The sequence below is a fragment of the Mesoplodon densirostris genome, chromosome 14 (genome assembly GCF_025265405.1).
Source record: "Mesoplodon densirostris isolate mMesDen1 chromosome 14, mMesDen1 primary haplotype, whole genome shotgun sequence".
NCBI classification, from domain to species: Eukaryota; Metazoa; Chordata; class Mammalia; order Artiodactyla; family Ziphiidae; genus Mesoplodon; species Mesoplodon densirostris.
Window position 1 is genome coordinate 25,070,678 of NC_082674.1, and position 13,674 is coordinate 25,084,351.

The 13,674-nt window shown below is 50.5% G+C and overlaps 1 protein-coding gene across 2 annotated transcripts in view; it reads right to left on the reverse strand.

The window, feature by feature from the left end:
* The window catches only part of GALNT14 (polypeptide N-acetylgalactosaminyltransferase 14), a 211,821-nt gene that overhangs the window by 75,864 nt on the left and 122,283 nt on the right, over window positions 1–13,674 (reverse strand). For both annotated transcript variants that reach the window (XM_060117198.1, XM_060117199.1), the window contains exon 2: window positions 9,247–9,416. In XM_060117198.1, coding sequence (XP_059973181.1) covers window positions 9,247–9,416 — 170 coding nt within the window. The remainder of the gene's footprint in view (window positions 1–9,246; window positions 9,417–13,674) is intronic.

Genomic DNA, 13,674 nt, shown 5'->3' on the forward strand with positions numbered 1-13,674 from the left:
CTTAAAAAGCTGCCAGGGATACACCCTACAGAAACGCATATGCCTGTTTGCCAGAAGACAAATACAAGGTGACTCATAGGAGCTCTTTTCACAAGAGGCTCACACTGGAAAAACCCCAAATGAGCAGTAAAAGTGGAACAGATATATAAATTGTAATATATTCCTCCAAAGGAATACTACACAGCAATGAGAATGAACAAACTGTCTTGCAAAATGTGTCTGGATTTCACACACTTATCTTTCTTTTTAATAGATTTTTATTGGAGTATAATTGCTTCACAATACTGTGTTAGATTCCGTTGCACAACAAAGCGAACCAGCCATATGGATACACATGTCCCCATATCCCCTCCCTCTTGAGCCTCCTTCCCATCCTCCCTATCCCACCCCTCTACTAGGTCATCGCAAAGCACCGAGCTGATCTCCCCATGCTATGCTGCTGCTTCCTAACAGCCAACTGTTTTACATTCAGTAGTGTATGTATGTCGATGCTACTCTCACTTTACCCCAGCTTTCCCCTCCCACCCCATGTCATCAAGTCTATTCTCTATGTCTACCTCTTTATTCCTGCCCTGCAACTAGGTTCATCAGTACCTTTTTTATTTTCTTAAGATTCTATATATACACGTTAGCATATGGTGTTTTTTTTCTCTTTCTGACTTACTTCACTCTGTATGACAGACTCTAGGTAAATCCACCTCACTACAAATAACTCAATTTCATTTCTTTTATGGCTGAGTAATATTCCATTATATATATGTACCACATCTTCTTTATCCATTCCTTTGTTGATAGACATTTAGGTTGGTTCCATGTCCTGGCTATTGTAAATAGTGCTGCAATGAACATTGCGGTACATGACTCTTTTGGAATTATGGTTTTCTCAGGGTATATGCCCAGTAGTGGGATTGCTGGGTCATACGGTAGTTCTATTTTTAGTTTTTTAAGGAATCTCCATACTGTTTTCCATAGTGGTTGTATCAATTTACATTCCCACCAACAGTGCAGGAGGGTTCCCTTTCACCACATCCTTCCCAGCATTTATTGTTTCTAGATTTTTTGATAATGTCCATTCTGGCTGGCATGAGGGTGATACCTCATTGTAGTTTTGATTTGCATTTCTCTAATAATTAGTGATATTGAGCATCTTTTCATGTGCCTCTTGGCCATCTGTATGTCCTCCTTGGTGAAATGGCTATTTAGGTCTTCTGCCCATTTTTTAACTGGACTGTTTGTTTTTTTGCTATTGAGCTCCATGAGCTGTTTGTATATTTTGGAGATTAATCCTTTGTCTGTTGTTTCATTTGCAAATATTTTCTCCCATTCTGAGGGTTGTCTTTTCGTCTTGTTTGTGGTTTCCTTTGCTGTGCAAAAGGTTTTAAGTTTAATTAAGTCCCATTTGTTTATTTTTGTTTTTATTTCCATTACTCTAGGGAGGTGGGTCAAAAAAGATCTTGGCTGTGGTTTATGTCAAAGTGTGTTTTACCTATGTTTTCCTCTAATGGAGAAAAGACAGCCTCTTCAATAAGTGGTGCTGGAAAAACTGGACAGCTACATGTAAAAGAACGAAATAAGAACACTACCTAACACCCTATACAAAACTAAACTCCAAGTGGATTAAACATACACATACCTTTGAGGGAAGGCAGACACACAAAGCACACACTGTGTAATTCTACTTATAAACAGTTCAAGAACAAGCAATGCTAGTCTATGGCATTTGAAGTCCATACAGTGTTACTTGAGCAGAGTGGGGAACAAAGGTGGCTTCTGGCAAACTGAGGGTCTTGCCCCTGACCGAGGTGCTTGATATAGGAACATGGGTAACTGCTCTTAGGAAAAGTTCATCAAGCTGTACCTGTACAAAGTGTGAACTTTCCTATATGTATGTGATACTTTGATAGAAAGTTTACTTAAGATGAAGAGAGATCCTCATCCATGGGTATATTTTGGTCTTGCAGGAATATTTCAAAAGCCACGGAACTGGAAGGATTCAAAATACAGCCCATGAAATAGGCAAGGACTGTAATGAAATAAGTAGCAAACTCATCAGTGCCTTGTCCCCTTCTTAGAACTCCAACCATCCTGGTGCCCTTCATAGTGCTAGAGAGAACACCCCAGAACACAGAGTGCAAATCCAAGGTCCCCTCAGCCTTCTGCCTCTGACCTTTAAAAGTACACACCCCAGGGCTTCCCTGGCGGCGCAGTTGTTGAGAGTCCGCCTGCCGATGCGGGGGACACGGGTTCGTGCCCCGGTCCAGGAAGATCCCACATGCCGCAGAGTGGCTGGACCCGTGAGCCACGGCTGCTGAGCCTGCGCGTCTGGAGCCTGTGCTCCGCAACGCGAGAGGCCACAACAGTGAGAGGCCCGCATACCGCGAAAAAAAAAAGTACACATCCCAAACCAAATTTTCAAGAAAAAGATAATTTAGAGAGAGAAATGATACCACCTTCCCCTTGGTGTTACTGGCCCTGAGCACCAGGACTTAGTTTCAAGGCCAGAGTAAGAGAACATTCTTCCCATGAGGAGTGACCCACAGGTGAGGAGGGACTGGTGGCCTGTAGGGACACTAAGGTAGTTCCCAATCATCCAGTGGGGGATTTGCTCACTTGGGGAATCTCAGCTCCATGAGAGCAAGCGCCAGGACTGCTCATTTACTGATATGTCCCTAATAGCCTAATTATGCAATATGTATAAATAATAAGTATTGTGGGCTGTTTTTTGTTCATGGCAAATATTAATTCCAAACCAGCTTCCTATTCTGGGCACTGAATATACCTCTCCGTCTCTTTCTACATCTCTTTCCATTGCCTCTTTCCTCAGGCATCATGCAATAAAGGGGACAAACCCAAGGAGGAGGAAGGGAAATCTGCCCCCAGACCAAGGCCATTTAGTACCTTTCAAAGCCACACAGCGTTCTTCTTGGGGTACCTGCCCATTAGAATTTGGCCTCAGTGACAGAACACCAGAATAAACTACTGACTCCGTTAACCAACTGAAATATGTTATTTCTGTGTCTCTAAGCAAAACTAAAATAAAAATATCAAACTATCTTATCTGAAGCCCAGAATCCTCATGCATCATCTCTTCCGCTTGTTCCTACAAGCACAAGTCAAACACACACACACACACACACACACACACACACACACATTCACTCAGTGAACCTGGCCATAATAGGGGTTTTATGTTTGTGATAGAATTATATATATATGTGTATATATATATACACACACACATACACATGCTCACCTAGAATCTAAAAGCTTGATTTTGAGTTTCACCCAAGCATTGACTAGCTGTGCGACCTTGGACAAGTCCCTTAACCTCTCTGAGCCTGGATCTCCTTACCTAGGTATGTGGTTAATCTGCTAGTCTTGCTGTTCTGCCCAAATCTCCACAGCCAGTACTGGTACTCAATCCTGAAGCCCAGCAGTTAGTTTGGGGGTCAAGGACAAACCCCCTTTTCCAGGTCCCCACCAGCTCCTTTTCCTGCCGGACCAGTTCTGGTTTCTCATCTCTCCCACCTCACCTCTGAGTAAACTCCCAGGTGTAAGACACAACACTCCCACCCTGAGGATGCCAGAGCCTCAGAGCCAAGATCCCACATTGCGCTCCACCATCTTGGGCCGGCTCCAGGTTCGGGCTGGGCTTGGTCCCCTCCCCCAGGCAGGAGCTCCCCAAATATGGTGCTGCCCCAAGCTGTGTTGTCTAGGGCCTCTCTCAGGGTTGCTCTGATGAGGGGCCAGGTCAAGTGTGAAAGTGAAAGCATTCCAGTGTTTACTGAATTAACTGTAAGGTCCTCACCCCAAATCCAAGGCTTTGCCCCAACATGACCCAAAGTATCCCTTCCAGAATTATCCTCCCCCACTCATCCCCTCCATTAACCCACCCTTCAAGGAAACTGGACTGACTCCCACAAAACACTGTGGCTCTTCCATCTCCTTGCCTTTGGTACACCGTTCCCTCAACTTGGAATGCCTCCCACCTGCAAAAATCCTACCTGTCTCCCCTAGTTCTTGCGGTCCAGATGCTGCCTCCTTCAAAAAGCCTCTGCTTCCCATTCACATGTAAATTCCTTCTCCTCCTTACGCCAGCCTAATGCTATTTTGTCTTTTTCCTATGGGAAAGCTCTTAACTCCTCTGTTCTGTTCCAGGGTCAAGACAGAAATAGCTACACCCAACCAGAGACAGGGCAGGAAATGGGCGCTTGGAAATCAAGGGCGGGAAGGCTGTGCCTTAACTCCAGAAATAAGGACATGGCTTCAGGGCAATCCACATTTGAGCATCAGGAACCCGTCGCTGTGCACTTCTCCCACTAGACCATGAGCTCCTGGGAGCGGAGACCAGTTCCTAGCACGGAGCTTGGCATGCAGTTATTGTTCAGTAAATGTGCTGAGCGGATGAATGGGGAAATGAGTGAATGAGTGAGATGCACACTGGTGCGAAGTCAAGCTGGTGGGAATTAACTAGGAAACAAGGTGTGAGAAAACATTAGCTAAGGTGGTTTGTCCAGATGAGTTCTCATCAGTAGCTTTTCTTGACTGGCCCCCTTTCAAAGGCTGAAGAGTTGCCCTTTGGGGAAATCTGTCCGAAACTCATAGCGCAGGCCGGGGGTTGAGGGAGGGACCTGCAGGGGCAGCACACAAGGAACAGGGGACCTGAGTGGAAGGAATCCTGGCCCAGAGACGCCTGCTCTCTCAGCCTTTGCGGTCTTTCTTCCTCCGCACCCTGGAAAGAACCCCTTCCCGGAGCCTGTAAGGGGTCCTGCAATCAGGGGTACCCAGGGCAGCAGACACAGTTCTCCTGCTGAGAGATTCCAGGCTGTTGGAAAACTCTTCCCGCTATTCCCTTCCAAAGCTCCCTGAAACTCTCAGATGCTCTGGAGTGAAGCACTCTCAGAACCACTGTCAACGGGCTTGCAAACTCCTGTATTAAGAAATGGCGCACAGGAGGGAAAAGCTAACTGTCTGCGATGGATTTCCGCTCCCATCCCCTCCCCTTTGATGTGGAATCACCAAGTCTATGCTGAGCTAGCAGAATTGCCTTGACTCTGAGGGAATATGAACATTTTTTATGCTTAGCCATTCCAGCCACAAAGATTTTGATCCTATTACTGCTAAGTGACGAGTACAAGGATAGAAATGATGATGATCTTTGCCAGCCATTCCAACCGAGTAAATTCAAGGAAGGATAAATGCGATCCTAGACTGGGCCACGGCCCCTTCATTTCCCAGGATGCAAAGAAGCAAAGGAAAAATGTCTTCCCGGTGAGATGTATCGAAGTGTGGAATTTTCCCTCCAGGCAAGCGATGGGCATCCCACTGTTCGAGTGATTTAGCACCGCACTGGACAGAGCCCAGGAGGATATGCCGCCGAGGGGAACAATCAAACCCAGCATGGCCGGGGGAGGTGACCTAATGAGGCTTCCCAGCTCCACTCCTCTCAGCTCACAGCTCACGGGCGCATCCACCCTGCCACCTGCTCCCCTGCAATCAAAGCGACCCCATAATAAGCATTGCTAGGCAACAGCGAAAATATACATGGGCCTTATCAAAATATATCCCCCCTTCTCGAGGGGTGTGCTTCCATTTCATGGCTTCCTGTCTGCCAGACGTTTTATGAGCTCCTTGGATGATAGCAAATCCAGCTGTTGTCACCAGAATGTGGTGACAGGGGTGGGGGCGGCAGGACTGGAAAATGAGGACTATTTGTTGGACCAGTCAATGCTTTATAAACAGCAGAACTCCCCTGGGAAATCTTCTCAGACTCACCCCAGCTAGACGCTGTCTCTTCCTCACATTGAAATATTTATGGCACCCCACCTCCAGCCCCCAACACAGGCAGCCATATCCATTCATCTTTGTGACCCCACAGGACTTAGGTAGTGCCCTGGAAATTAAGGCTCTCATCCGAGTTAACAGAACAATGGGCCTTAGGGGGAAAATTCGGGACTAGGATGCTCCGATGAAGCACCCCGTGTTGACAGTCTTTTTTTTTTTTGCGGTACGCGGACCTTTCACTGTTGTGGCCTCTCTCGTCGCGGAGCACAGGCTCTGGACGCGCAGGCTCAGCGGCCATGGCTCACGGGCCCAGCCGCTCCACGGCATGTGGGATCTTCCCAGACCGGGGCACGAACCGGTGTCCCCTGCATCGGCAGGCGGACTCTCAACCACTGCGCCACCAGGGAAGCCCCATTGTTATTTGTATCCCTACTTTTCAAAAGAGGAAAGTGTGGACCAGAGAAGCCAGGTGATGATGAGTTCGCTCAGCTCGTCAGCAGCACAGGCAAGACTGGAAACAGGGTGATCTGATCCCAGACTCTATAGCATTAACCCCTGGGCTGTACTGCCTTCTGCTTGACTCTGACTTAGGGGGAAGATATGGCCTCATCCTTTTGCTGAGAAGGCATATTTACGTTTCATTCTTGAGAACTCAGGTTACAAGCAGGGCTGGCTTTACGGCAGGTGTTCTCATTGCAGTTTTGCTCCCAGGGGACATTTGGCAATGTCTAGAGACTTATTTGGTTGTCACAACTCGGGGAGGTGCTACTGGCCTCTCGTAGGTAGAGGCCAGAGATGCTGCTAAACATCCAAAGTACAGGACAGCCCCCCATAACATACAGTTATCCAGCCCCAAATGTCAGTCACCATTGAGAATCCCTGGTCAGGTGGACGCAGGTCACCAGCAGCCACAGCTGGTCAGAGCTGGGACAGGCAGGGCCTGAGAATGGGCCCTGGGGCTCTGTCAGCCCAGGCAGGCAAGCCCCAGGGGTGGAGGAGGATGAAGGCAGGATACAGCAGAGAGGCTAGAATCACAGAAGGATTAAGGGACTTAGCTGGTGACTTCAACCTCAAGGACACGGACTCCCTGGGAGGTAAGGGTTGGAAGTGGGAGGTCCTGTAGACAGAAGGTCACCACTCAGTGGGGGCCTATTTGAGAGAAGAACATCGGGCTTTGCAGTCTCCGGACCTCCCATCACCACGAGGGTGATACAGGCACAGGGTCAGTCCCGTACCAAACTCAGCCTGCAGATAGCCGATCAAGGGGCGGCTTCTGTCAGGGCTTGCTTAGGGTTTTGCACCCAGGAGGCGGGGCCGTGTGCCGTGGCTGCCTGGTCCCATGTGCTTGCCCTCATTCCCAATGCCCTGTCCTCTCCCCTTCTTGCTCTTTCAGATTAGGATCCATAAATCTAAACTTCTCTGAGTAACACAATCCGAGCTCCCACAGAGCCAGGGCACTGTCCCGAGGCAGACACGTGGTTGATACACTTTTCCTCGTTGTCTTCCAAAGGGTGTCTGCATTCTGTTTAAATCTTCTCTTCCCTTCTTGCTGCAATCCCAGAAGATCACACTTACGTCACAGAAGAAACACACTGGGTCAGGTAGGGAGCCTGGAACTGGACCTGGGGAACTCAGATCCCTGGGGACAGGCTGAGTTCTTCACCCACAACTACCACGATGTCCAGCCCTGTAAAATGCTTTCCTCTCTGCCTCTCAGATCATAAAACAGGGTGAACGCAGATTTTAGTCCTGCTCAGGTATCCCCGCAAATCTGCCTGCTCAGTGAGTTCCCCGACGCCTCCTTCCTGCAGGTGGGAGCATTCAGAGGCAGTTCCAACAGCTGTCACCCAGTTGCACCAGCCCCTTTCCTGGTGAGGTGGTGTCCCTGTGTCCCTCTACAGGGCCTCGGCATCTGGACACAAGACAAGGGAGGCACCACCCGCTGGAGACCCAGTGGAGCTTCTCAGCCTTCCGCCTGCTCTCTCTTCCCTGTTCTCCTATACATACTCTCCGCCCCGCGAAATAAAATAATCTAATATTTTAAAAAAATTCTATCAGGTCCAAGGACCAGAGTAAGTGCTACGGAATTTTAATAGGAATAATACAAGACTCTGACTTGAAGCTTTCAGGCAAGCAGCAGGGAGTGTCCTGGGTAAAGGGGACTTCCAGGCCCCACTGCTAAGGAAGCATCTCCTGGGTACCTCGAGGGGAGGGTTGAGTTCACAGACTCTCAGAGTGAGAACGCATAGATCTCATCCAGTTCAGTCCCCTGGCTTTATTCATGGGGGAAACCAGGACTCTGGCTCCTCTTAGGCGTGATGGTGATTAACCAGGACTGGTCAAACCCCTCCACGGAAATAAGCTGTATAAGTCAAGGTTCTGAGTTGTGCAGCCTAGTCGGGAAGACCAAGTCCACCAGCCTTCCCATACCGCCAACTTACATACCACCTGATTGACCAGCCTCGTTTGTCATGAAAATTTTTACCGTCCTGCTTCTAAATCCCAATGTCCACAATTCGGTACCCATAGGCCCAAACAGACACAGAAAGCTAAGAAGCTAACACCAATCCTACAGTCTCTCATTTGACATTGCCTTCAAGCCCCTCTACCCCAAGCTTGCCGGTCTGCTATTTTGGGTGCCAAGTCAATTTCCCGCAGCAGACAGGAAACACGCCCTCATGGGTCTTTGGCACAGCTGGGCCTCCCAGCTTGGAGGTCAGGAGGCGAGGCGCTGGGTGAGACTGACCTGCTTCCTCAGGCCTCCCCAGGAAGCAAAGGGCTGGCTGACTCTAGGAAGGCTTGAGAGGCAAAGCGCCTTCACAAAGCCTCTTTTTGCTGGGAAACAAAGCTTTCCACATTGCCCCAGGCCTGATCTCTGCAACCCATCTGAAGGGGGCCTGACCAAGGGGATAGCAGGACAGAGGCTGTGTGAAAGGGCTGCTCCGAAGCAGACAGCGGACCCAACAGCAAGTGTAGAGGCCCCTCTGGCTTCTCTTCTCACGTGCCAAAATGTCAGGCTGTAGCACCTCTGGCGGCCTGACATTTTGGCACGTGAGAAGCCAGGGGCACCTCCCAGCAACAGAAGAGATCACCAGCCTGACTGCCCAGAGGCCTGCCCTCCCCTAGTGTGAAAGCCAGGCCAGGCCATGGGAAGCTGCCAGGGGAGAAAGGTTCTGGCTGTAGGCTGTTTAGTGTTCCATGACTTCCTGGCGGGTATGCCTAGGGCGAGCCCCGGGTGAGGGCGGCAGGGTGCAGGTGGAGGCCTCCTCCCTCTCCACGGGGTGCTTTGGGACGGCTCACGGCAGCAAGCAGCACAGACGGGGCAAACTGCAACATCACAGACCCCTTCGTGTCTACCTGGCAACAAACGGTTTTCCTGCCCCGATTCCTGGCCCTGGGCGCTGCACAAAGCAAGCCTGCTGTGGATCTGACATGACTGTGGGGAGGGGTCGGGAGAAGTACCTGAAAAGGCGAGTGTCTGGGACCACCCGGCTGCTGGCAATCCGCTCGCTCTCCCGCTGGTTGAAAGCGTACAGCTTATAGGGGTCATCACCAACGCGCCACTTCTTGGCATTCAGATACCGCCGCTCATCAAACTGGTCCCATAGGTCATCCCAGTCAGCATCCGAAATCTGTGTGACACGAACAGGAAGTCTGTGAGGATGGCTCCCGGTCCTCTCAGCCCCCTCTGTCTGTCAGTACTCAGCTGTCAAGACCAGGCTTGTGCTGGCGAGGTTTAGCTCAAAGATAGGGGCATAAGGGCTTCCCTGGTGGCGCAGTGGTTGAGAGTCCGCCTGCCAATGCAGGGGACACGGGTTCGTGCCCTGGTCCGGGAAGATCCCACATGCTGCGGAGCGGCTGGGCCCGTGAGCCGTGGCCGCTGAGCCTGCGCGTCTGGAGCCTGTGCTCCGCAACGGGAGAGGCCACAGCAGTGAGAGGCCCGTGTACCACAAAAAAAAAAAAAAGATAGGGGCATAAAACCATGAGCAACAATAAGAGCCACAGAATGACGATGACAATGACAGCTACCATTTAATGAGTGCTGTGCTCACATACCAGGCACTGTGCTAGGACCTATACTCACATTATCTCGTGTAGTTCTCAGAGCAGTTTTAGGAGATGGATGTTGCTTGTATTCCCACTGCACGGACAAGGAAGCAGGCTCTAGAGCCCAGGTAGCTTGCCCAAGATCTCACAATTAGGATGCGGCAGGGCTGGGACTTGGATTCTAGAATACTAACCCCAGAGGCCACTTCTCCAGGGTAATTTGAGACACTTGGTGAAAAGTGCTGGCACAGTGGCTGGCGCATAGTAGCTGGTCCACAGTGACTCTCATTCCTTCCTCTGCCAAAGAGAGGTGGCGATGAGAAGTAAGCAATCCGTCTGTAATGGTGTGCTACCCACCAGACGGATGCCTGTGTGTTCCTTTCTTCCTCCAACCCAGGAATCTGTGCTTATTTTTAGGAAGCATCCATGGGAGAGCAAGTAATAACCCTCACCACAAGAGAAGACAGTACTTTCGAATGTATAAGGCGGTTTCTGCATTCACGATACCGTTCCACCCTCCCCAAGACCCTCTGCAGAGTAGGGAAGACAAGCCTTCAGAAAGGTTACTGGCTTGTCTGAGGTCGCCCAGGTGGATGGTGGCAGAGCCCAAAGCAGAGCTCTGTCTCCTGGACCCTCCAGCGCAGAGGAGGTGAGGGGATTCACACAGGGAGGCGACGGCTCCCGCCCAGAGCCCAGGCTGCCGCCTCTGCCCTGCCCACCCCAGCTCCGCAGCCAACAGAGACTCCACACAGCCAGCAGGAGGTATGGGCTTCAGGGCCTCAGCCAACTGGATGCTTCCCTTGATAGCCACTGCCCAGTGGATGCTAGTACCGCCCCCACTAGGGGAGAGCCGGTCTGTATCAACAAAGCTCAGACCTTTCAGGTGCATCAAAGCCCAAAGAGCACTGTGCCAGGAAGAACCTACTGACCAGGCTCCGACCTGGACCACGAGGGCCGGAGCCCTGGGGCTGGCATCGAGGATGAGAGGTTCATTCATGTGTTACTGACCCTCCTCGCCGTGCACGTATCGGAAGCTGCCCGGGTACCACCCACCCCATCATTGACCAGGATGCTCTTCTGCACTCAGGGCATCTAAACAGGAAGGCCCAGGGCAGGTGCTGCCGACAGCGGTGCAAGCGCTCGGCCCCTATTTGGCAGGTGAGGGGGGCCGCTCGCCCACATACACATTCATCTCAGGCACCACTGCCTCTTATCTGATAATTGATCTTTCCCTTTCGCTCTCTCTCTCTGTTATCTCCTCTTGAAACAGCATTTTCCTGCTAATAGCGCAAAATGAAGCACTGGAAACCAGTGATGTTTATCCAATAATTGATTTTATTAATGTCCTGTGATACTGCTGCTACATGGGGGTAGTTGTGTGGGGGTGGTATGAAACCCCCAGCCTGGGCTGTGTCATGTCACAGCCTGACAGATGTCACCTGTGCTTGGAACATGACCTCAGGGCCACCCTGACTTCCCATTCTTGCGGGAAGGGCCATGGGGCCCTGAACCATCTCCAGCTGGCTCATGCCCCACTGAATTCACTGCAAATCTCAGAATAAGTTGTGAGCCCCTACAGTGCTGTGTGCTGGGGAGGGGAGATGCAGAGACAGAGGGCCCCTGCCCTCCAGCGGGTGCAACATTGTAGAGACACCTGCATGAAGACACCTATAACAGAGGAGCGAGGGAAATGGGAACGGCTTCCCAGAAGAAGCATCACATGAGTTAGGACTTGAAGGATGAGCAGGGATTTTGCTTTGCTTAAGGGGATAAGGGGAAGGGAAGTACGTGTGCAGTGAAAATCCAGATAAAAGGCAGAATGGCTCCGGGGAGGAGCATCTGCTCAGGGAATGGCTAGGTCAGAATGGGGAGGCTAGAGTGTGGACTGCAAAGAAAGCATGAGTGAAAGAAAATTCCAGAATGCAGCTAGTCCCATATGAAGCAGGTCAGGGGAAAGTATCTCTGGCTGCATGTGCAGGATGGAGTGGAGGGAAGAAAGCTCCACGAGGAGACCAGTTGGGAGGTAACCTTAGCACTTTAACCTGGTGGGAAGGGAAGGCTGATGGGGCCCAGGTGTACAGGTCCATCCATCAGCTGGAGAAGCAGGTGGTGGGACAGGCACCGTGGGGAGGCACAGGGGCTGGAGTAAGGGCACTCGACCAACCTCTATAAGTCTCACCCCAATCCCTACTTTCTATTAATACCAGACCAGGCTCAGGGCCAAGGGGGTACAAGTTTGGGTGGTTTGCTCAGTCTGGTAATCGCCACCCTAAGGGCAGCTAGGCATCCTTGGCATCCTTGGAGATGGTGCCGTGAGAACTCAGCTGGCTTCCAGAAAGCCTAGAGCCAGAGCAGCAGCCAGGCTGACAAGAGAAACTGTCTGAGCAGTCAGTCAAGGGCATCCTTGGAGGGGACCACTCCCTCAGATAGTCACAGGTGTAGAGCTGGTTCCCACTTTGCTGCACTGGATCCACTGGGGGGACCTCCCTGTACTGGGAGCTTGGTGTTTCTATAATGATATCTGGATGTATTAAATAGTGGTGAGACTGTGTTTAAAACAACACTACCATTTGAATAGCAATCTCTATTTTATGAAGCAGCTTGCAGGTATTGTCACAGAATCCTCACACAACCCCCATTTGGACAGGGAGGGGTCGACTTAGAGAGGTAAGGTGGCTTGCCCATGCACGATGGCTAGTAAGTGAAGGGACCCCGACTGAATCTCCACAGGGCCTCCCAGCGCCATGGTCTGTTCTGTTTATTATAGACAGAACAAGGGGCATCCTCTCTGCCGAGGATGAATGGGCAGAGAAAGACCCCCCTGGAGGAGTGGAGTGGGGGACATGCCCGCAGGAAGGGCCAGCCACTCCTGCTCTGCTGGCCCCCAGAAGACAGTTGACCACGGTCCTCCCAGAATTTCTAAAGGGGCAGCGACTTTGCCAGATACTTCCAGTCCTGATTTGGAGCTGATTTCCAAGCTTTTCAATTCATAAGTCCCCACATCTGGCCTCTAAGGGCCCAGGGCATGTACGTTGTACCCATGCATCGGATTCCTCGCTTCCTGGCTCATGTGAACATCAAGAGAGTTTCTGAACAGGCACTTTCACCCTCACAAGCCTTCCTAGCACAGGAGGTGAAATGCTTTTCCAAAACAAGAACACACACCAAGGAGCCCCACCAAGGGCCTACCCCAGAACTGCGCCCACTGCCACACGGCCCCCCAAGCTGCCACCACTTGACTTTCTGACCGGAATTTATTCAATCTAGAGTGTGTGTGTTTCGAAAGAGGCGTATGATGCCACAAACAAAAATGAAGACCATCTTTTAAGTAGAAACTATCTGGTTAAGTCAGCCAACCCCCTGGCCAAGACCAGTGCTTAAATAATTTGGCACCAAAAATGAAAGCTCAAAAGCACATCTGTTAAGTTGCTTCATTTCTTTGCTCTCACCACACTTCCACGAGAAATCATGAATTCCCTTTCCTCCATCCTTCCCTGGCCTGTTTTCTCTCACGCTGGTTTCAAGCTGATTACTTGGCTCAGGAATCATGGGTGTAGCCTTCCCTTCTGTTAGGTTTTGAAGATGCCTCTATTTTCCACTAATGTTTTTGTCTCCCTCCCTTCTTTCCCCAGCTTGGTATTACTAGTTTTCTCTTATTGATCTAATTTTCCTCTTTTTCACTTTCAAAGGAGAAAATCTCTAGCCTTTGCTAAGGCTTCCATCTTACTCTGAATTGCACCTGATCCTAAAGAGAATGTCTCAGACTCACCCTGTAATAAACAGCTAACACCTTGGGGGGCTCTCCTCATGTGTCCTAAGTATTTACATTTAATCCTCACTATA